Source organism: Saccoglossus kowalevskii, chromosome 19 (genome assembly GCF_978046115.1).
Source record: "Saccoglossus kowalevskii chromosome 19, keSacKowa6.1, whole genome shotgun sequence".
In the NCBI taxonomy this organism is placed as follows: domain Eukaryota; kingdom Metazoa; phylum Hemichordata; class Enteropneusta; family Harrimaniidae; genus Saccoglossus; species Saccoglossus kowalevskii.
Window position 1 is genome coordinate 9,861,167 of NC_140659.1, and position 22,776 is coordinate 9,883,942.

Consider the following 22,776-nt stretch of genomic DNA (forward strand, 5'->3'; position numbering starts at 1 on the left):
TTTTCCTCGTATTGGCCATTCCTATGGATAATATTATCTCACTAGTTCCTTGTATTGATCATCCCTATGGATAATATTACCCCAATTATCCTCGTATTGGCCATCCCTATGGATAATATTATCTCACTAGTTCCCTGTATTGATCATCCCTATGGATAATATTACCCCAATTATCCCCGTATTGGCCACCCCTATGGATAATATTATCCCACTTGACCCCGTATTGGCAACTCATTATGGATAATATCATTCCACTTGTTCCCATATTGATCATCTCTATATGGATAATATTACCCCAATTTTCCTCGTATTGGCCATTCCTATGGATAATATTATCTCACTAGTTCCTTGTATTGATCATCTCTATGGATAATATTACCCCAATTATCCTCGTATTGGCCATTCCTATGGATAATATTATCTCACTAGTTCCCTGTATTGATCATCCCTATGGATAATATTACCCCAATTTTCCCCGTATTGGCCATCCCTATGGATAATATTATTCCACTTGTCCCCGTATTGGCCATCCCTGTGGATAATATTATCCCACTTGTTCCTCGTATTGGCCATCCCTATGGCTAATATTATCTCACTTGTTCCCCGTATTGATCATCCCTATATGGATAATATTATCCCACTTGTTCCCCGTATTGGCCATCCCTGTGGATAATATTATCTCACTTGTCCCCGTATTGGCCATCCCTATGGATAATATTATCTCACTTGTTCCCCGTATTGATCATCCCTATATGGATAATATTATCTCACTTGTTTCCCCCATATTGGCCATCCCTATGGATAATATTATCCCACTTGTTCCCCGTATTGGCCATCCCTATGGATAATATTATCTCACTTGTTCCCCATATTGATCATCCCTATATGGATAATATTATCCCACTTGTGCCCGTATTGGCCATCCCTATGGATAATATTATCTCACTTGTCCCCGTATTGGCCATCCCTATGGATAATATTATCTCACTTGTTCCCCGTATTGATCATCCCTATATGGATAATATTATCTCACTTGTTTCCCCCATATTGGCCATCCCTATGGATAATATTATCCCACTTGTTCCCCGTATTGGCCATCCCTATGGATAATATTATCTCACTAGTTCCTTGTATTGATCATCCCTATGGATAATATTACCCCAATTTTCCTCGTATTGGCCATTCCTATGGATAATATTATCTCACTAGTTCCTTGTATTGATCATCCCTATGGATAATATTACCCCAATTATCCTCGTATTGGCCATCCCTATGGATAATATTATCCCACTTGACCCCGTATTGGCAACTCATTATGGATAATATCATTCCACTTGTCCCCATATTGATCATCTCTATATGGATAATATTACCCCAATTTTCCTCGTATTGGCCATTCCTATGGATAATATTATCTCACTAGTTCCTTGTATTGATCATCCCTATGGATAATATTACCCCAATTATCCTCGTATTGGCCATCCCTATGGATAATATTATCTCACTAGTTCCCCGTATTGGCCATCCCTATGGATAATATTATTCCACTTGTCCCCCTATTGGCCATCCCTGTGGATAATATTATCCCACTTGTTCCTCGTATTGGCCATCCCTATGGCTAATATTATCTCACTTGTTCCCCGTATTGATCATCCCTATATGGATAATATTATCCCACTTGTTCCCCGTATTGGCCATCCCTATGGATAATATTATCTCACTTGTCCCCGTATTGGCCATCCCTATGGATAATATTATCTCACTTGTTCCCCGTATTGATCATCCCTATATGGATAATATTATCTCACTTGTTTCCCCCATATTGGCCATCCCTATGGATAATATTATCCCACTTGTTCCCCGTATTGGCCATCCCTATGGATAATATTATCTCACTTGTTCCCCGTATTGATCATCCCTATATGGATAATATTATCCCACTTGTTCCCCGTATTGGCCATCCCTATGGATAATATTATCTCACTTGTCCCCGTATTGGCCATCCCTATGGATAATATTATCTCACTTGTTCCCCGTATTGATCATCCCTATATGGATAATATTATCTCACTTGTTTCCCCCATATTGGCCATCCCTATGGATAATATTATCCGACTTGTTCCCCGTATTGGCCATCCCTATGGATAATATTATCTCACTTGTTCCCCGTATTGATCATCCCTATATGGATAATATTATCCCACTTGTTTTCCCCATATTGGCCATCCCTATGGATAATATTATCCCACTTGTTCCCCGTAATGATCATCCCTATATGGATAACATTATCCCACTTGTTCCCCGTATTGGCCATCCCTATGGATAATATTATCCCAGTTGTTTCCCGTATTGGCCATCCCTATGGATAATATTATCCCACTTGTTTCTCGTATTGATCATCCCTATGGATAATATTATCCCACTTGTTTCTCGTATTAATCATCACTATGGATAATATTATCCCACTTGTTACCCATATTGATCATCCCTATATGGATAACATTATCCCACTTGTTCCCCGTATTGGCCATCCCTATGGATAATATTATCCCAGTTGTTTCCCGTATTGGCCATCCCTATGGATAATATTATCCCACTTGTTTCTCGTATTGATCATCCCTAAGGATAATATTATCCCACTTGTTTCTCGTATTAATCATCACTATGGATAATATTATCCCACTTGTTCCCCGTATTAATCATCACTATGGATAACATCATCCCTATGGATAATATTATCCCACTTGTTTCCCGTATTGGCCATCCCTATGGATAATATTATCTCACTTGTCCCCGTATTGGCCATCCCTATGGATAATATTATCCCACTTGTTCCCCGTATTGGCCATCCCTATGGATAATATTATCTCACTTGTTCCCCATATTGATCATCCCTATATGGATAATATTATCCCACTTGTTCCCCGTATTGGCCATCCCTATGGATAATATTATCTCATTTGTCCCCGTATTGGCCATCCCTATGGATAATATTATCTCACTTGTTCCCCGTATTGATCATCCCTATATGGATAATATTATCTCACTTGTTTTCCCCATATTGGCCATCCCTATGGATAATATTATCCCACTTGTTCCCCGTATTGGCCATCCCTATGGATAATATTATCTCACTAGTTCCTTGTATTGATCATCCCTATGGATAATATTACCCCAATTTTCCTCGTATTGGCCATTCCTATGGATAATATTATCTCACTAGTTCCTTGTATTGATCATCCCTATGGATAATATTACCCCAATTATCCTCGTATTGGCCATCCCTATGGATAATATTATCCCACTTGACCCCGTATTGGCAACTCATTATGGATAATATCATTCCACTTGTCCCCATATTGATCATCTCTATATGGATAATATTACCCCAATTTTCCTCGTATTGGCCAGTCCTATGGATAATATTATCTCACTAGTTCCTTGTATTGATCATCCCTGTGGATAATATTACCCCAATTATCCTCGTATTGGCCATACCTATGGATAATATTATCTCACTAGTTCCCTGTATTGATCATCCCTATGGATAATATTACCCCAATTTTCCCCGTATTGGCCATCCCTATGGATAATATTATTCCACTTGTCCCCCTATTGGCCATCCCTGTGGATAATATTATCCCACTTGTTCCTCATATTGGCCATCCCTGTGGCTAATATTATCTCACTTGTTCCCCGTATTGATCATCCCGATATGGATAATATTATCCCACTTGTTCCCCGTATTGGCCATCCCTATGGATAATATTATCTCACTTGTCCCCGTATTGGCCATCCCTATGGATAATATTATCCCACTTGTTCCCCGTATTGGCCATCCCTATGGATAATATTATCTCACTTGTCCCCGTATTGGCCATCCCTATGGATAATATTATCTCACTTGTTCCCCGTATTGATCATCCCTATATGGATAATATTATCTCACTTGTTTCCCCCATATTGGCCATCCCTATGGATAATATTATCCCACTTGTTCCCCGTATTGGCCATCCCTATGGATAATATTATCTCACTTGTTCCCCGTATTGATCATCCCTATATGGATAATATTATCCCACTTGTTCCCCGTATTGGCCATCCCTATGGATAATATTATCTCACTTGTCCCCGTATTGGCCATCCCTATGGATAATATTATCTCACTTGTTCCCCGTATTGATCATCCCTATATGGATAATATTATCTCACTTGTTTCCCCCATATTGGCCATCCCTATGGATATTATCCGACTTGTTCCCCGTATTGGCCATCCCTATGGATAATATTATCTCACTTGTTCCCCGTATTGATCATCCCTGTATGGATAATATTATCCCACTTGTTTTCCCCATATTGGCCAACCCTATGGATAATATTATCCCACTTGTTCCCCGTAATGATCATCCCTATATGGATAACATTATCCCACTTGTTCCCCGTATTGGCCATCCCTATGGATAATATTATCCCAGTTGTTTCCCGTATTGGCCATCCCTATGGATAATATTATCCCACTTGTTTCTCGTATTGATCATCCCTATGGATAATATTATCCCACTTGTTTCTCGTATTAATCATCACTATGGATAATATTATCCCACTTGTTACCCATATTGATCATCCCTATATGGATAACATTATCCCACTTGTTCCCCGTATTGGCCATCCCTATGGATAATATTATCCCAGTTGTTTCCCGTATTGGCCATCCCTATGGATAATATTATCCCACTTGTTTCTCGTATTGATCATCCCTAAGGATAATATTATCCCACTTGTTTCTCGTATTAATCATCACTATGGGTAATATTATCCCACTTGTTCCCCGTATTAATCATCACTATGGATAACATCATCCCTATGGATAATATTATCCCACTTGTTTCCCATATTGGCCATCCCTATGGATAATATTATCCCACTTGTTCCCCGTATTGGCCATCCCTATGGATAATATTATCTCACTTGTTCCCCATATTGATCATCCCTATATGGATAATATTATCCCACTTGTTCCCCGTATTGGCCATCCCTATGGATAATATTATCTCACTTGTCCCCGTATTGGCCATCCCTATGGATAATATTATCTCACTTGTTCCCCGTATTGATCATCCCTATATGGATAATATTATCTCACTTGTTTCCCCCATATTGGCCATCCCTATGGATAATATTATCCCACTTGTTCCCCGTATTGGCCATCCCTATGGATAATATTATCTCACTAGTTCCTTGTATTGATCATCCCTATGGATAATATTACCCCAATTTTCCTCGTATTGGCCATTCCTATGGATAATATTATCTCACTAGTTCCTTGTATTGATCATCCCTATGGATAATATTACCCCAATTATCCTCGTATTGGCCATCCCTATGGATAATATTATCCCACTTGACCCCGTATTGGCAACTCATTATGGATAATATCATTCCACTTGTCCCCATATTGATCATCTCTATATGGATAATATTACCCCAATTTTCCTCGTATTGGCCAGTCCTATGGATAATATTATCTCACTAGTTCCTTGTATTGATCATCCCTATGGATAATATTACCCCAATTATCCTCGTATTGGCCATACCTATGGATAATATTATCTCACTAGTTCCCTGTATTGATCATCCCTATGGATAATATTACCCCAATTTTCCCCGTATTGGCCATCCCTATGGATAATATTATTCCACTTGTCCCCGTATTGGCCATCCCTGTGGATAATATTATCCCACTTGTTCTTCGTATTGGCCATCCCTATGGCTAATATTATCTCACTTGTTCCCCGTATTGATCATCCCTATATGGATAATATTATCCACTTGTTCCCCGTATTGGCCATCCCTATGGATAATATTATCTCACTTGTCCCCGTATTGGCCATCCCTATGGATAATATTATCCCACTTGTTCCCCGTATTGGCCATCCCTATGGATAATATTATCTCACTTGTTCCCCGTATTGATCATCCCTATATGGATAATATTATCTCACTTGTTTCCCCCACATTGGCCATCCCTATGGATAATATTATCCGACTTGTTCCCCGTATTGGCCATCCCTATGGATAATATTATCTCACTTGTTCCCCGTATTGATCATCCCTATATGGATAATATTATCCCACTTGTTTTCCCCGTATTGATCATCCCTATATGGATAATATTATCTCACTTGTTTCCCCCATATTGGCCATCCCTATGGATAATATTATCCCACTTGTTCCCCGTATTGGCCATCCCTATGGATAATATTATCTCACTAGTTCCTAGTATTGATCATCCCTATGGATAATATTTGCCCAATTTTCCTCGTATTGGCCATTCCTATGGATAATATTATCTCACTAGTTCCTTGTATTGATCATCCCTATGGATATTACCCCAATTATCCTCGTATTGGCCATCCCTATGGATAATATTATCCCACTTGACCCCGTATTGGCAACTCATTATGGATAATATCATTCCACTTGTCCCCATATTGATCATCTCTATATGGATAATATTACCCCAATTTTCCTCGTATTGGCCATCCCTATGGATAATATTATCTCACTAGTTCCTTGTACTGATCATCCCTATGGATAATATTACCCCAATTTTCCTCGTATTGGCCATTCCTATGGATAATATTATCTCACTTGACCCCGTATTGGCCATCCCTGTGGATAATATTATCCCACTTGTTCCTCGTATTGGCCATCCCTATGGCTAATATTATCTCACTTGTTCCCCGTATTGGCCATTCCTATGGATAATATTATCTCACTAGTTCCTTGTATTGATCATCCCTATGGATAATATTACCCCAATTTTCCTCGTATTGGCCATCCCTATGGATAATATTATCTCACTAGTTCCTTGTACTGATCATCCCTATGGATAATATTACCCCAATTTTCCCCGTATTGGCCATCCCTATGGATAATATTATCCCACTTGACCCCGTATTGGCCATCCCTGTGGATAATATTATCCCACTTGTTCCTCGTATTGGCCATCCCTATGGCTAATATTATCTCACTTGTTCCCCGTATTGGCCATTCCTATGGATAATATTATCTCACTAGTTCCTTGTATTGATCATCCCTATGGATAATATTACCCCAATTATCCTCGTATTGGCCATCCCTATGAATAATATTATCTCACTAGTTCCCTGTATTGATCATCCCTATGGATAATATTACCCCAATTTTCCCCGTATTGGCCATCCCTATGGATAATATTATTCCACTTGTCCCCGTATTGGCCATCCCTGTGGATAATATTATCCCACTTGTTCCTCGTATTGGCTATCCCTATGGCTAATATTATCTCACTTGTTCCCCGTATTGATCATCCCTATATGGATAATATTATCCCACTTGTTCCCCGTATTGGCCATCCCTATGGATAATATTATCTCACTTGTCCCCGTATTGGCCATCCCTATGGATAATATTATCCCACTTGTTCCCCGTATTGGCCATCCCTGTGGATAATATTATCTCACTTGTCCCCGTATTGGCCATCCCTATGGATAATATTATCTCACTTGTTCCCCGTATTGATCATCCCTATATGGATAATAATATCTCACTTGTTTCCCCCATATTGGCCATCCCTATGGATAATATTATCCCACTTGTTCCCCGTATTGGCCATCCCTATGGATAATATTATCTCACTTGTTCCCCGTATTGATCATCCCTATATGGATAATATTATCCCACTTGTTCCCCGTATTGGCCATCCCTATGGATAATATTATCTCACTTGTCCCCGTATTGGCCATCCCTATGAATAATATTATCTCACTTGTTCCCCGTATTGATCATCCCTATATGGATAATATTATCTCACTTGTTTCCCCCATATTGGCCATCCCTATGGATAATATTATCCGACTTGTTCCCCGTATTGGCCATCCCTATGGATAATATTATCTCACTTGTTCCCCGTATTGATCATCCCTATATGGATAATATTATCCCACTTGTTTTCCCCATATTGGCCATCCCTATGGATAATATTATCCCACTTGTTCCCCGTAATGATCATCCCTATATGGATAACATTATCCCACTTGTTCCCCGTATTGGCCATCCCTATGGATAATATTATCCCAGTTGTTTCCCGTATTGGCCATCCCTATGGATAATATTATCCCACTTGTTTCTCGTATTGATCATCCCTATGGATAATATTATCCCACTTGTTTCTCGTATTAATCATCACTATGGATAATATTATCCCACTTGTTACCCATATTGATCATCCCTATATGGATAACATTATCCCACTTGTTCCCCGTATTGGCCATCCCTATGGATAATATTATCCCAGTTGTTTCCCGTATTGGCCATCCCTATGGATAATATTATCCCACTTGTTTCTCGTATTGATCATCCCTAAGGATAATATTATCCCACTTGTTTCTCGTATTAATCATCACTATGGATAATATTATCCCACTTGTTCCCCGTATTAATCATCACTATGGATAACATCATCCCTATGGATAATATTATCCCACTTGTTTCCCGTATTGGCCATCCCTATGGATAATATTATCTCACTTGTCCCCGTATTGGCCATCCCTATGGATAATATTATCCCACTTGTTCCCCGTATTGATCATCCCTATATGGATAATATTATCTCACTTGTTCCCCCCATATTGGCCATCCCTATGGATAATATTATCCGACTTGTTCCCCGTATTGGCCATCCCTATGGATAATATTATCTCACTTGTTCCCCGTATTGATCATCCCTATATGGATAATATTATCCCACTTGTTTTCCCCATATTGGCCATCCCTATGGATAATATTATCCCACTTGTTCCCCGTAATGATCATCCCTATATGGATAACATTATCCCACTTGTTCCCCGTATTGGCCATCCCTATGGATAATATTATCCCAGTTGTTTCCCGTATTGGCCATCCCTATGGATAATATTATCCCACTTGTTTCTCGTATTGATCATCCCTAAGGATAATATTATCCCACTTGTTTCTCGTATTAATCATCACTATGGATAATATTATCCCACTTGTTCCCCGTATTAATCATCACTATGGATAACATCATCCCTATGGATAATATTATCCCACTTGTTTCCCGTATTGGCCATCCCTATGGATAATATTATCTCACTTGTCCCCGTATTGGCCATCCCTATGGATAATATTATCCCACTTGTTTCCCGTATTGATCATCCCTATGAATAGTATTATCCCACTTATTTTTTAGTACGAGATGCTGCATTGTTAGAGTTACAAAAATGACTGCTCATATTTTTCGAAACCACGCAAAACTATAACTCGATGTACAATTAACAGTTAACCAAACTTCGAGCTACGGGCAACACAGATATTTCGTTTTGTTTAAAGTGTTATGCTTCCTGTAACTCAAAGTTTGGTTTAACTGCTAATTAAAATTTGAATTACTAAATTTGAATGTTTAACAAAAAAGCAAAAATATATTCTGTTAACATATATTCCATTGATTGGACAAAGTTAAAATTGTCTGTGGTTTCGGAAATATGGGCTTAGTCATTTTTGTAACTTTGATGTTTTCTCAATTTCAGCATTTTTAGTATATCATCCGACTCTTTTTTTTCGTTATTTTAAAAGTGTATCTGCACTCATTGTGTTTGAAATCCCATGCAGCTTTTAAGCTCCTTTTTTTCAATTCTCATATTTTTTTTAATTTACAACTATTGTTTGGTTTTACCTGTCATTATTAAGGTTTTTTTTTTATATCGTATCCCAGTTGCGACTGAAATAAATAAATAATCAAGAAATTTGAATCTATACATACATCAGATTTTAATCAGAATGATCTACACCTCAACTTCTCGGGAGATTGGTTGGTCACACAATTTTCCAAGAAGTTGGACATAGTGAGTGACAATGCACGGAGAGTGAGACAATGTACGATCACTATGTCCTCTGCGACGTGTTGCTCCAACCACCCACTTCACGGTCTTTTTATATATAGCATCCTTGCAATGATCTCGTCTGCTTTGTATGGGGCTTGGTACTTCATTCACTACCATCTAAACGTCCTAAAAAAATTGAGGTTTGTTTTGTCCAATTTGCTAAGAGACGCGCATGGTTTTACACCACATGTGTATCTGCCTATGTACAACAATTACTATACGGGAGCCTATTCATACCATATGCCTTTATTCTTCTCGTTATAACGAGTTTATCCCAGGTATAACCATTTTTGTTGTTGAAATGAGATAATGTTCATAATTCTCGGGCGGACATCGGGGCATTTTCACCGCCTAGCAACCATCACAGTAAAACAAAAAGGCCCAAAACTCTCAGAAAACTGTACTTAGAAAGTTGTTGGGAGTCTCCTGAGCAGTTTAACAAGATACATTTGGTTGCTCAGGGTTACTTCAAAGTTGAGAACTTGTTGTAACAAGAAAAAGTAAAGAGAAATATAAACTTAAATATAAAATATAAATATAACCGAGACCACCGTCTGTTATGTGATTTGTTTATCTCCATGGTTAAAACTAGTAAAACACTTGCTATAACAAGATTGTAGCACCTATAAGCTTTCATAGCAGTAAGAGTAACACTCAAGAACAGCTTTGACAGTCTCATCCAAGATTTATTTAAAATAATGCACTAGTAATCTGCTATTTGTGGATAAAGTGTTTTGTGAAATAAATGATAAAAGTCGCTTGTCATATATCGCGGGTTAACCAATAATCGAATACAGCCCTCATACGTAGTTTAAGTAATATACAATTGTCAGTGGTACTGGAATGTATCACACAAATGTTAAAGCATTGTATGAAGGGCAAGTACATAAAGCATTGTGAAATCGATTCTTGAAAGCTGAAGAAGAGTGCCACCAATGATGAATTCGGCCGATGCTCTCAGAATACTAGTAATCAAATGCCGTTCGACCAACCATGTTCAAAGTCAAAATGACGTATATGTATATTCCTGATCCACAATTTAAATAATCATTATCTTATTGTAATTGTTTTATCAGAACATTATACCTCACCAACATCATTATATTAGGGAGATACAATTTCTATCACATGTTTCATGTACATCATGTCTTCAACGTCTCTGTTATCGTGTCTTGGGATCCAGTGTATAGTTTGTATTTTTGTGATCAGAGGCCAGAACTAACCGGAAAAATTATTTCATTTATTTTGTCAGCTTATTATTGCCAGTGGATGTTTCACCAGCTCTCGAAATAAGCTGTATACATCAAGTAGGTAATGGTATACAAAAGTCCTGTTTTTGCTATTATTCTACATTTCTGGGTTTAAGCGGTCAATTTTCACTAGAAACAAAACAATGAAAGATCACTGAGGCTGACACAAGGTATTTCTTTCACACTAGATGGGAAATACTCGGTATAAACGTAAAAACAGTGGTCTCACAGTGTACTTGTGCACAATGTAAAGAATATTTAAATTTGGACAACTAGAAGTTGAGATTAAGTGTGGATCCAAATGGATTGATTGTTCAATTGTATTTGATTTAATATTTTTAATTCCGAGTAGATCTTTAAAATCAACATAATCCATAAATGAATTAAAAAATTGTAGAACATAACAATAAGATGGGACACATATATAACAAATGTTAAAGTCACAAAGATATGGCACAACTACTTTAGTATGTAACTTTTAGTCAAAGAAATAGTGTATATATATATATATATATATATATATAGTGTAAAATACTTTCTTTTATCTGGACATTTTGGGTGTTTTGTATGGAATTTATTTTTTACTGATTTTTGACAAGTTGAATGTAAAATATAGGAAAAAAGGTATATACGCTGGATTTTATTTTCACTGAATCATTCCTTCAGCGAAAATTTATTCCAAGCAAAAATAAAGTATTTTACACTATATAGCTTTTCTCATTTCAAATGATTTTTGAATAAGATTTTTTTCAATATAGATGATGTGTTTCAAGTGATAATAGTTTCCTGAGTATTCAAGGTATAGGTCATTCCACTTCGATGTTCGCTTCAATCACTATAGTGTCATCTTTGCAGAAACCATTGTTGGGGTCAAGGACTTTCTTAGAAAAATAAAACATACATTGTTAATAATATTACTGCAAGTATAATAAAGGTATGAATTGATTTAAAAAGGTATGGCAACATATCATTTAAAAGCAAGTAGTGTTTTTCGATTTTTTTAACCAAATAGAGTCACTGATGTAAATCGTGAGAAGGTTCAATCGGAAATGCCAACATCTTAAAGGGCGACAGTCTCAGCGCTGCACATGTGCAATGTTTGTGTTGATAAACATTGATTTTCCCACAATCTAATGCGCTCTTCTAATGGAAATCACAAGTATTAGATTCGACGTGGGTGCGACTTGCACTAATTACCGCCGGTGACTCCTTCAATACCTTCCAATCACCTAATTAAAATATGATAACGTCCCAGTTTGTACTTGTCAAAGTCGCCATCTTTGTTTATATGAGACCAATGTATCTCGTGCATGCATGGCGCAACGACTATCGCCCTTTAATGCTTTCACTATTATGGGTTATTACCATGATGAAAAAAACAAAACAATTAGATTAGTAGAAAATTTTTGGAGAAACCATTGAAGACAAGTTCAAGTATTATGGTTAAGGACTGACTTCACCAACATGGTCAGCAGTCGGCAAAGTTTAATCAGTCCGCAAAAAATAGGTTTCCATGTATCACAGATATAACGCACTAATGTTTCCGATGCTAAGTTTTATTGGAATAAACACAGGTACCCCTGAGAAATGATTGGTAAATATTAAGATTTATATATATTTTCTGTCACACATAATAAAAAAAAAACCTTGGCAGCTATATTTCGAGATTATTACCACCATTAAACAAATATTCATCCTTCTATAAGGTATGTGATGTAATTGCAGGTTTGGTTACTAGTGCATTTACAGAAAGCCAAATCAACGGTCAAATCTGTATGTTAATCTGACCCGTAAACACTCCCAAATTTATGCAATTACATAGACATGGTAACGGAGTATTAATTAACTTACTGCCAAAGCCAGAAAGGTTGGAAAACCATACCCATTTGGTTCTTTAAAATAATGCTCTAGTACTACGTATAAAAAAACAAACATATGTAAGTTTAACATGGCACATTAGTGTGTACAATAACAAATAGGGTAACTGCACAGTTCTCATCTAACTACCTGCTTATACTAGGAGTGCAATTTATGATATACATGACTAGAACATCCCTAATCAATCAATCAATCAAATACTAATCGCATACCGACAGGGAGATGCACCATAAACTTAACTCTGTCAAGACTGGAATGCCAAGCTACCAATCTACATGCAATCCCAACTACCAATATGAGTTATTGGTTTACACACTATGATTTAGGATTTATTGGTCAGTTAAATTTCTTGGGCTTTCATAAGGTTTTAGGCATATTGTTTTTTTTTTTCAAAAGCAGTATTTATAGATAGTAAACTCGTCTGATAAGTATACATGTAGTCTATCAAACAATTACGGAAATACGATTTAATTACCAGTTGCCACCAAATCAGATTGTTGTGCTTACATCAGGACGTAAAATAAACTTCATTTTTAGTGTGTGATTCAGAGTAACTCCCAGGTTTCCATGCACATGTAACCTTCAGCAACCTGTCTGAATGTTCTGGCGTAACCCCCCAGGATTGCATGCACATTTTGAGTGTCACAAGAGTGTAACCTTCACCAACCTATCTGAATGTTCTGGCTGACCTGTATTGTTAAAGTAGATTTACTGACAAATCTGATCTGCTGGGAGAATAACTTAATTGATTAGAATGATGTCAGGTTTTCTGACATAGTTATAACTGATTACACATAGAAGACCATATACTGAGACACACTTTGGCAGAATAACATAAAATAGATTTCAATCAATCAATCAATCAATCAATAAGTCTGGCAGATAATACAGTATTGTATACTATAAGGAAAAAAAAAAAAAATTGCTTTGTTGCCCTTAGCGAGCGACCCAAAAATATGAAATATCGCGTTTTTTTTCATAGGCCCAAATAAAAACTCACGATTTTAAGCAGTAAAAAAGTGTTTCATGTAAAAATTAACGATCCCGGACCGTTGTTTGATCCCCAGGGTCCCGGGGGGGGGGGGGGGGGAATAAGTGGCGACTTTGAACCTCGGGTTGATCTGTATTTGAATAGAAAAGACTGAAAGAAACACTTTGTTTGATTGATTTCCATATACCTCGGCTATTTACGATACCCTTAGTTTTCACGAGTTTAAAAAAACAAAAACAATCGACCCAATTTTCCGACTTGAGGGCAACATAAGTTTGTTTGTTTTTTGGCCTAATGTTAATAGTCATGTCACAATAGCACAATTGACTATCAAAGGGGACGAGAATATTGCTAAGGAATTTATTCTTACTCACTTTCATATTGCGAATTTTCATGTTCCTTCCAGTTTAAAAGCCTGAGGTGTGCTTTCACATTCTTGGGCCTGAAAAATATTTAAATTTGGTAATTAAAGTATTTTTATTTAGATGCTTCAGTTAGGTTACAAATTCCACTGAAATTGCTCTACCATCCTTTTAAAATTGGTAAACAGATTTTTTTATTAACCAGAATAAGCGAGTCGTCAAAAAGCTGTTTTATCTCTCACTAGGATTCTGCACATGACATTCATAATGCATTTCTAGCATGATCAGCCATCTTGAATCAGATTCTGAAACAGATGCATGTACAAATCTGTTACAAGATGTATGTGTAGAGTTGGAACAAGATTTACATAGGATAAGTACAGCAAAAAAGTGTTTTAAAATAATAACAAGTTATATGTAAGAATTGTGCAAAAAATGAAACAAACAAACTTAACTAGTATTTAAATGTTAAAAAAATCTTTTTGTTGTGTAAATATAATTGGCAAGTTCTATAATTATGCCAGGATCTTTGCTTGAGAGTATATATGTGAACTGTATATTTTCATTGTTGGATGAAAGTAGTGTCATAATTTTTGGATGAAATTTTCCCTGTGTGTTATATTTTGGGCAATTCAATATAAAATGTTCTTCATCTTCAATTGAATTTGTGTCACAGTTGTTGCATATTCTTTTATTTATAGGTTTCTTAGGTCTGCCTTCCTCTATTGTCAAGTTATGGTTACTAATCTAAATTTTGTCAACATTTTCCTTTTATGAGTGTCAAGTTCATTCAAATATGGCTCAAAGATGTATTCTGTTTTAAATTTAGCATATGTTCTCATAATATAATATATTCATATAATGATATATGAATATGTCACATTGTCATACATCTAGAACTAAAACAATAGAATGTGCCGCAACTGCATTTTCCCTCCTTATATTGGATACACACTTCTTGTTGTAATTTTTTGCCGTTAACTCATTAAGCTATTACTACATGCAGAGAAATGATGTACAATAATAAAGGCATTACAAAATTGCATCAACTCCCGCTACATGTTTGTAGACTGCCGTACTTGTTTTACGTGACATTGCAGTGTTATTACACTAATCTCTGTCAAATATTTATTGTTACATAGAATACTTACTTAAATGTAAGCTTATCAGCTACAGATAAATATATGCCCAAACTTTCTTCGTCTTCTTAGTCTTCTTCTGTAGGTTGTATCTTCCTACACAAAAATGTCCTGTAAAATTAATCGATATTAAAATGTATGAATCAGTTACATAAACACTGCTTTTTGTCGGGACTTCCAATAGTTTGAGTATGGTCTATAAGTAACTTGCACTTATACTCTTCATCTTTATAAATATTTATAAATTCCAAAGGCAGTTGAATCCAACCAGCCAATCAACTAGCACAGTGCACAACGTCATTTGAAAACGTTCCAATGTTATTCAATCAGTCAATAGAAAACCCTTGTTTCAGTTTGAATTGTGAAATTCATAAATATTTATAAAGATGAAGGGAATACCTTTGTTGAACCGACAGTATCTAACATTATTTTACCAAAAATGGAAGTTAGTGTTGCGTAAAAAGCGTATAAGTACACTTTCCAAAATGTAACAGCACTAATTGGAACGTTTAATTTTTTTTTTATATGTGGTAAACTGTTGAATCACCAACATTTACATATTTAAAGGGCAGTGGTCATCGCGCCTTGCATACACGAGATATGGGTCTCATATAAACTTTGAATATTGTGCCCATCAACGAATACACACAAAAGACATTACAAAGGTTTAATTGGGAAATTCCTGTGATGATTGGAACGCATCAATGAATATTCCAATGAGTCAATGTATTCATTCACTGCACATCGTGTACAGATCACAACTTGTGGTTTTGCTTGCCATTGGGAGAGCATATTGGATTGTGGGAACACCACTTTCTATCAATGAGTACAAACTGAGAGGTTACTGAGCTTTTTTGGGGTGTTTTGTTTGGTGATCGAAGAAGGTATCGAAGAAGTCACCAGCGTTAATTATTGTAAATAGTACACAGGGCAAAATTTGTCCTCAAATGTCGCGCACATTTTACATATTCCTTTGTTAAAATTGGTCGCAGAAGGAATATAGCATGGGATGGAAATAGAATCACGTCACTGAATGTTTATATTTATTATATTTATGTATTATGTTCAGTTCAGTTCTAACATTAGCAATCACATTTGATATGCAAATCACTGGTCATGTGACCAGGTAAATTGTTTCTGAATGGATTTGTAGTGTATGGTCAGTAATTTAGAGTGAGTAAAAAAAATCAACAAAAATCAGATTTATTAAAGCGTCTATTAAATTTGCAATCTAATATATGGTCACAAACTTTATATACTTCTATACTTCTATTTGGTATTTCTTATATTTTTTATTTATGTGCACAAACTCAAGCAAAGTGCATGTCTCCAGTATTGTAAGCGTGTGCTAGTATATTTGTTAGGTGTTAGCCGATGACACTCTTTCTAACAATGTTTTCAAGGCGGGAAATTACTTTACAATTTAATTAGAATGCAGAATAATTCAAACATGAACTTGTACCAAGTGAATAACATACATTGTATCTGTTAGAATATACATGTTTACTCACACCCATAATTGTTATCAGTTGTACAAGTTATTATATATACATTCCAGGAGGTAATTTTGCCATTCATTAATTCAATTTGATTAAATAAAATTCTTGATTTAAAAAAAAAATCATGCTATTTTCCCGTCGAAATCAAATACAAAAGATCGCACTAAAAAAAATCGGTAAATCTCTTCCATGATGCATTCACCATGAAGTCGTTGAACTGTCATTACCATATTTAAATGAGCTATGATAATTCGAACACTTTGGCATCCTCCAGCGTTTTGCAATACTTCACCATTGTACCACGACTGATTGGCTGGAAAGTCTCCCAGCCAGGCTGACTCGGGTAGAGATTGGTTTGCTATTTGATTACATCTTGCGGCCAGGCAAACAAAGACTTGGAGTATATTGCTAGAAATGCAACATTTGTTGTCCATTTATATTCCTTATTTCAAGGACTGTGAAAAGTTTGCATATACACCAGTATGAGCACATTTTAGAAGCAATGGAACAATTTATCAGTCATTTTGGAAATTCTCCGGGGGGTATGTTTATTCCTGGGGGTATGTTTATTTGGGACATGAGAGTATGCCATTTAATACAACTTTTGGAAGATATTCCTACAATTAAACATTGGCTTGTATTATGATAACATGTATAATTTGAAGAAAAAAAACATGTCAACGATGCATTTTCAAAAAAACAAGATGGCTGCCAGTTGTCCATTTTGGATTCAATCGCAAAACGAATCATCACAAACATGTATCTCAACAAGCATAATGTATAAATTTGATCAAAAACTGACAAAGCATGTTGAAGATACTACATTTAAAAAAAAAACAAGATGGCTACCAGTCAGCCATCTCATAGACATGGAGTTGTATCATTGAAGCATACAGATGCAATGTTAATTATGGTTTAGGTCAAAATGTTCAATTTTTTACCCTATTTTTTGAATCAAAAAGAAATTTAATAAATTTTGAGTAGATATTGAGTCTATCAATAAACTGTATATGTATTGTATTTTGTTTTACTTATATGTGAAGTTTGAATGAAACTGATCAATACATGGCCAAGAACAGGCAAAAACATTTTGTCCCAAAGAGACCCTTTTAATTTTGAAATTGTATTTGATGTATTGTGTATTACTAATATAAGAAGTTTGAACGGAATTGGTCAATGCATTCCCTATAACAGGCAAGAACATCATTTTCATCCTATTTTTTGACCAAAAAAACACATACAAAGATACATACAAAGATCGGAACACAACATTGATGTACATTTTAGTGCTACACCTTTGTAGCAGATTTTGAGAATCAGTCAAAGCTTTTAAAGTTACAACGTGACATACATTTTTAGCATTTTTTTTAAGCAAAAAAAAGTACCTGTATATTACTTATTACATCACATGTGCGCCAAGTTTGACTGAAATTGGTTTATACATGTTCAAGTTATGGCCGAGGACTGACGCACAGACGAACAGATGCACATACATGGAACCCAAGTTATAAGCCCCAGTTTCAGCACATCTGTAACCCATGAGGACTAATAAAACATATATATTCTCACCATAACACATTCTTAGCCATGACAATGGGACTATACATGTCTTCAGTCATGCTGCTGAAGTTGGGGATTATCAGTTGCAATTGGGCTTCAGATTGACTGCCATCTGTAATTTACAAAATTCGAAATCAGCAGATATATTGTAATCAAGACAAGACAACAATAATGTTCATAATAATCCTAGATTTGTGTTCATACATCCCAGGCCTGTATGACATTTCATGCAATTTAAAATTAAAATTAAAAAAATTTACAAATACACTAAAGTAGTGGCCAGCCAGAAAAAAATCTTTTGTGCTGAGGGTATACGAGGCATCGAGCACAAATAAAGAATACTGTATTTAGTATTTTCGAAGTACATCACCGAAACACAAAAATTGCGTGCAAAATCAATGAAATATGCATTTTGTTTTGTTTTGTTAGTCATATCCACAACACTGCCTGAAATATTACAGTTAATAATAATAAAACACTGCAACATTTTCCTGTTGGCAGGGAATAACTCGAGATGCGTTGTATTCTGCTGTACAAGCTCGTGAAAATACGGCCGCAGGATACACCGCATCACTCGTGAAAATAACTTCCATGTGCAACGAAAGCCATGGGGAGGGTGTGGGGTTCTGTCATATTATAGCACAGAGTAACTTATCAGGTTTTTCATTGCGTTATGAGACCAGGCAATATATTATGAGAGGTATTGTCAACTATAAAAACTCTGAAATTCTCACAAAATAAAAAAAAAAATGAATTCTAAGAAGTATACATTTTTACTTTTACAGTGTTATTCAGTACAAGTTATATATATACATATTAAAGCGGAGGAGTAGCCAGGCTTTCAATAACGTGTCATTGATTACAAACAAGCGTCTACCCATGAGCCTTTGTGTTTTAGTGTGTGTTGTTATAGTCGCTTAGAACTCAATCCATGCACATGCGCAGATGACGACCCTGTCACTTTAATGTAAAGGCTCCATTTTTTATTTCCATATTTTATATATTGTTATTTTTTTTTTACAATAAACAACAAGTAAAACCCTGCCAAAAAAATAAATAAAAGATTAATGTAAGTTGTAAATTGATTTTAATCAGATTGATAATGTAATAATCATATAGATAATCAAACACATGTTGTAAGCAATAATAAGCAATAAGAAAATTAACAGTAAAGGGCGGTAGTCATCGCGCCACGCATGGCCGAAATATATAAACAAAGATGGCGACTTTGACTGTTGTGCAGATCAACAAGTACAAACTGAGACGTTATCAAGCTTTAAATAGGTATATTTTAGGTGATTAGTCGCACCCATGTAAAACTTCATAATTGTGATTTCCATCAGAAGAGCGCATTGGATTGTGGGAAACTTAATGTTTATCAACTCAAATGTCGCACATGTGCGACAACCACCGCCCTTTAAATATATATGGTGTTATATGTAAACTCACCAGATACAACTTGAAAGTTGAAGGGAGAACCTGGTACGTGTGTGTCACCAGTATATATGTTCAGATTGTACTTTCCGTCCTTCTGTCCTGGAACCTTCAAGGTATGAGATCCATTGCCATCAGCGACCACATTCAATGCAGTTGTAGTAAAATCAGGATTACCCAGGTTAGCTGCCACTTCTTCTCCAATAAACGGAACTACAAGATTTCCATCACACTTTCACAGTCTTTTGTTGTTATGGTAACAGTGAAGCTTTCGTTAACTAATACCATCTTTGGAATTTCACTTCGTTCACAACTGACAACTCTTTTAATAGTACCTACATTGTTGAAATTATAATTTTCTTTACTTGGTTGAAATTTTGCGGGAAATACGTCTTTTCGACTGTGTTTTGTATCACAGTCAATCAATTCATCAACTCGACTCAACAATTTTGGACATTCTAAAATAATCTCGTCTGCTTCTCCAAATTTCATTAGCATATCGACAAAATTACACGTGGCTGCGATATTCTTTTCGGAAATCTCATATCGATCAAGTTCACATTCAAGGCGCTTTGTGGCTTGGTCGTGTTGCTTTTTCAACATCTCTAACAGTTTGCCTTCATTTTCCCGTATCTTTGCAATCATTACTTCCGCTTGCCTCTTGACCTTAGCCGATTCAGCTTCATACAGCTCGGTAATAGTCAGCAGTTCCTCAGTTAGCGACTGAACAGACTGATTCGACTCGTCGCGTTTTTCTTCGAGGATTTCCAATGGTTGTCGCAATTTGTCAATGAACGATTTGGCAAAGTCTTCACGACATACCAACTTATGTCCTGTATGGGAACTAGTTGCACAATCATCGCATACAGGAACAAACCTACAAGTAGAACAGTACGTCTGCACACACCGTTCTTTGTGACCTTCTTTGTTGCAGTAGATACCCTGATTGAGCGGCTTGCTTTGTCCGCCAGCGTCTTTTCTGTACCCTGATACCGAAATCAACCGATGACCTTCAGTAAACCGAACCTTCGCGTGAGATTTACTACATGTGTGACATAAGTTCATTGAGCAATCGAGACATCGGTTGACGCACGAGTTTTCTTCACATACACACGGTGCGGGGGAAATCTTTGCCTCACACTCGTCTGGATAAGAAGTTTTGAAAACCTTGACAACTTCGTTAATAAAACAGTTTGTACTCAGGTCTGCCACAACTTCTGTAGATGACCCCGTGAGTGGCACAACAGAGCGACACTGTGGGCAAACCAACTCGCCTCGTTTCTCCACCAATGTCAGCAAACATTTTTCACAGTAAAAATGCAGGCAGGGTAACGTCTTAGCATTCGTGTAATAATCAAGGCAAAGACTACACGTCAAGAAATCCTCCTGATTCTTGTTCAAAACACTACTGCTCGGTGATGTCGCCATGACAGGTAGCCCACATGAAGTTGACAAGCAATAACAGCTCACAATAAAAGCTAGCACGCAACAGAATATTGTCGTAAATTTTTCGTTGAGTGGAAACCCCGGAAAACACTAAACCTGTCGAAAAACACTAAACCTGACAATAAAAACACTAAACCCGAGATAAAGGGTGTATTATGGGTGTACCATTATCGTCCAGTGAATATTTGATTAAAAGAAAGCGAAAACATGAAACAGAACCCACGACGGCAGCTGATTTCACAAGGGCGCCCTCAATGTAATCTAAACTATTAAGTTTATTATATGTATTAAATCTGGGTTAAATACATTTAGTTATGTGCTGTTTTCCGATGAATTTTTAAAAAATTTCCAGCATGGTCAGGGTCATTTTAGGAATTTCAAATCTAAAAATATGCCAATTGCTGTGTTCATAATTTGTAAATATATAAATAAATAAAATAAAATGTTTGGTTTGGGGCGCGATATACTAGTATCTAACATAGAGGGCGTCCTACTGCCAAATCAGCTGCGGCCCTGGCCTCGATCATAAAGGGATTTTTCTTTAGCTTTCTTTTCATAAATACTCAACTGAACGATCATGGTATATCCATAATTCGCCCTTTACGAAGGGTTTAGTGTTTTTTCAACAGGTTTAGTCTTTTTCAACAGGTTTAGTCTTTTTCAATAGGTTTAGTGTTTTTCAACTGGTTTAGTGTTTTCCGGGGTTTCCACTCAACGTAAATTTTTGCCGTACGCAGTGGTTTTCCGAGTCGCAAAATAAAATAAATTAAAATGTCTTTGTTCCACTAGAAAGCCAAAGCCATACCCCTCATACTGCCTAATATCAATCTTAGCCCTATTTCAAATGTTTGGACGTTAATACCAGAGTAAAAACTAGCAAAAATTCGAGACGAAGGCAGGCAGACAAAAATCCAGGAACATTCATTCAGTACTCTATATAGCGGTGAATTTGACGCTTTGTGTTAGAAATTGCGGTCTGAATCTGTAGAACTATGTAGAAATTAATTTCAAGATAAACGCAAAAAAAACGTCCAAGGTGAATGAATCTTAAACTAGGCTTAACAATCTTGAAAGATATGTTATAATCATTGAAACATGTCTGCCAAGCGACCAGCTACTAAATAATGCCTTCTAATGTCGGAGCTAAATGAAATGCGTTTTGAAATCTCGGAACGACCCTTCCCGCGAAAGTGACGTAGTAAGGAGGGTCGATACTAATGATAATGTTACACAGTAATTTTCTGAAACTTTCTACAGTAGCAGAACTAAGTTT

At 36.4% G+C, this 22,776-nt stretch overlaps 1 protein-coding gene across 2 annotated transcripts; it reads right to left on the minus strand.

Moving 5' to 3' along the window:
• Nucleotides 1-13,448: 13,448 nt before the first annotated feature.
• LOC102809409 (E3 ubiquitin-protein ligase TRIM56-like) lies at nt 13,449-21,812 on the minus strand. Of its 2 annotated transcripts, XM_078009839.2 has the most exons (4): nt 20,073-21,812; nt 18,633-18,735; nt 15,577-15,675; nt 13,449-14,505 (listed from the first exon to the last, which is right to left on the minus strand). In XM_078009839.2, exon 1 carries the CDS (start codon nt 21,483-21,485, stop codon nt 20,271-20,273), a length of 1,215 nt encoding a protein of 404 aa, XP_077865965.1. In that variant the 5' UTR covers nt 21,486-21,812; the 3' UTR covers nt 13,449-14,505; nt 15,577-15,675; nt 18,633-18,735; nt 20,073-20,270. The 2 variants fall into 2 exon arrangements, with proteins under 2 accessions (XP_077865965.1, XP_006817373.1); XM_006817310.3 differs by lacking the exon at nt 18,633-18,735.
• Between the last annotated feature and the right edge of the window lie 964 nt (nt 21,813-22,776).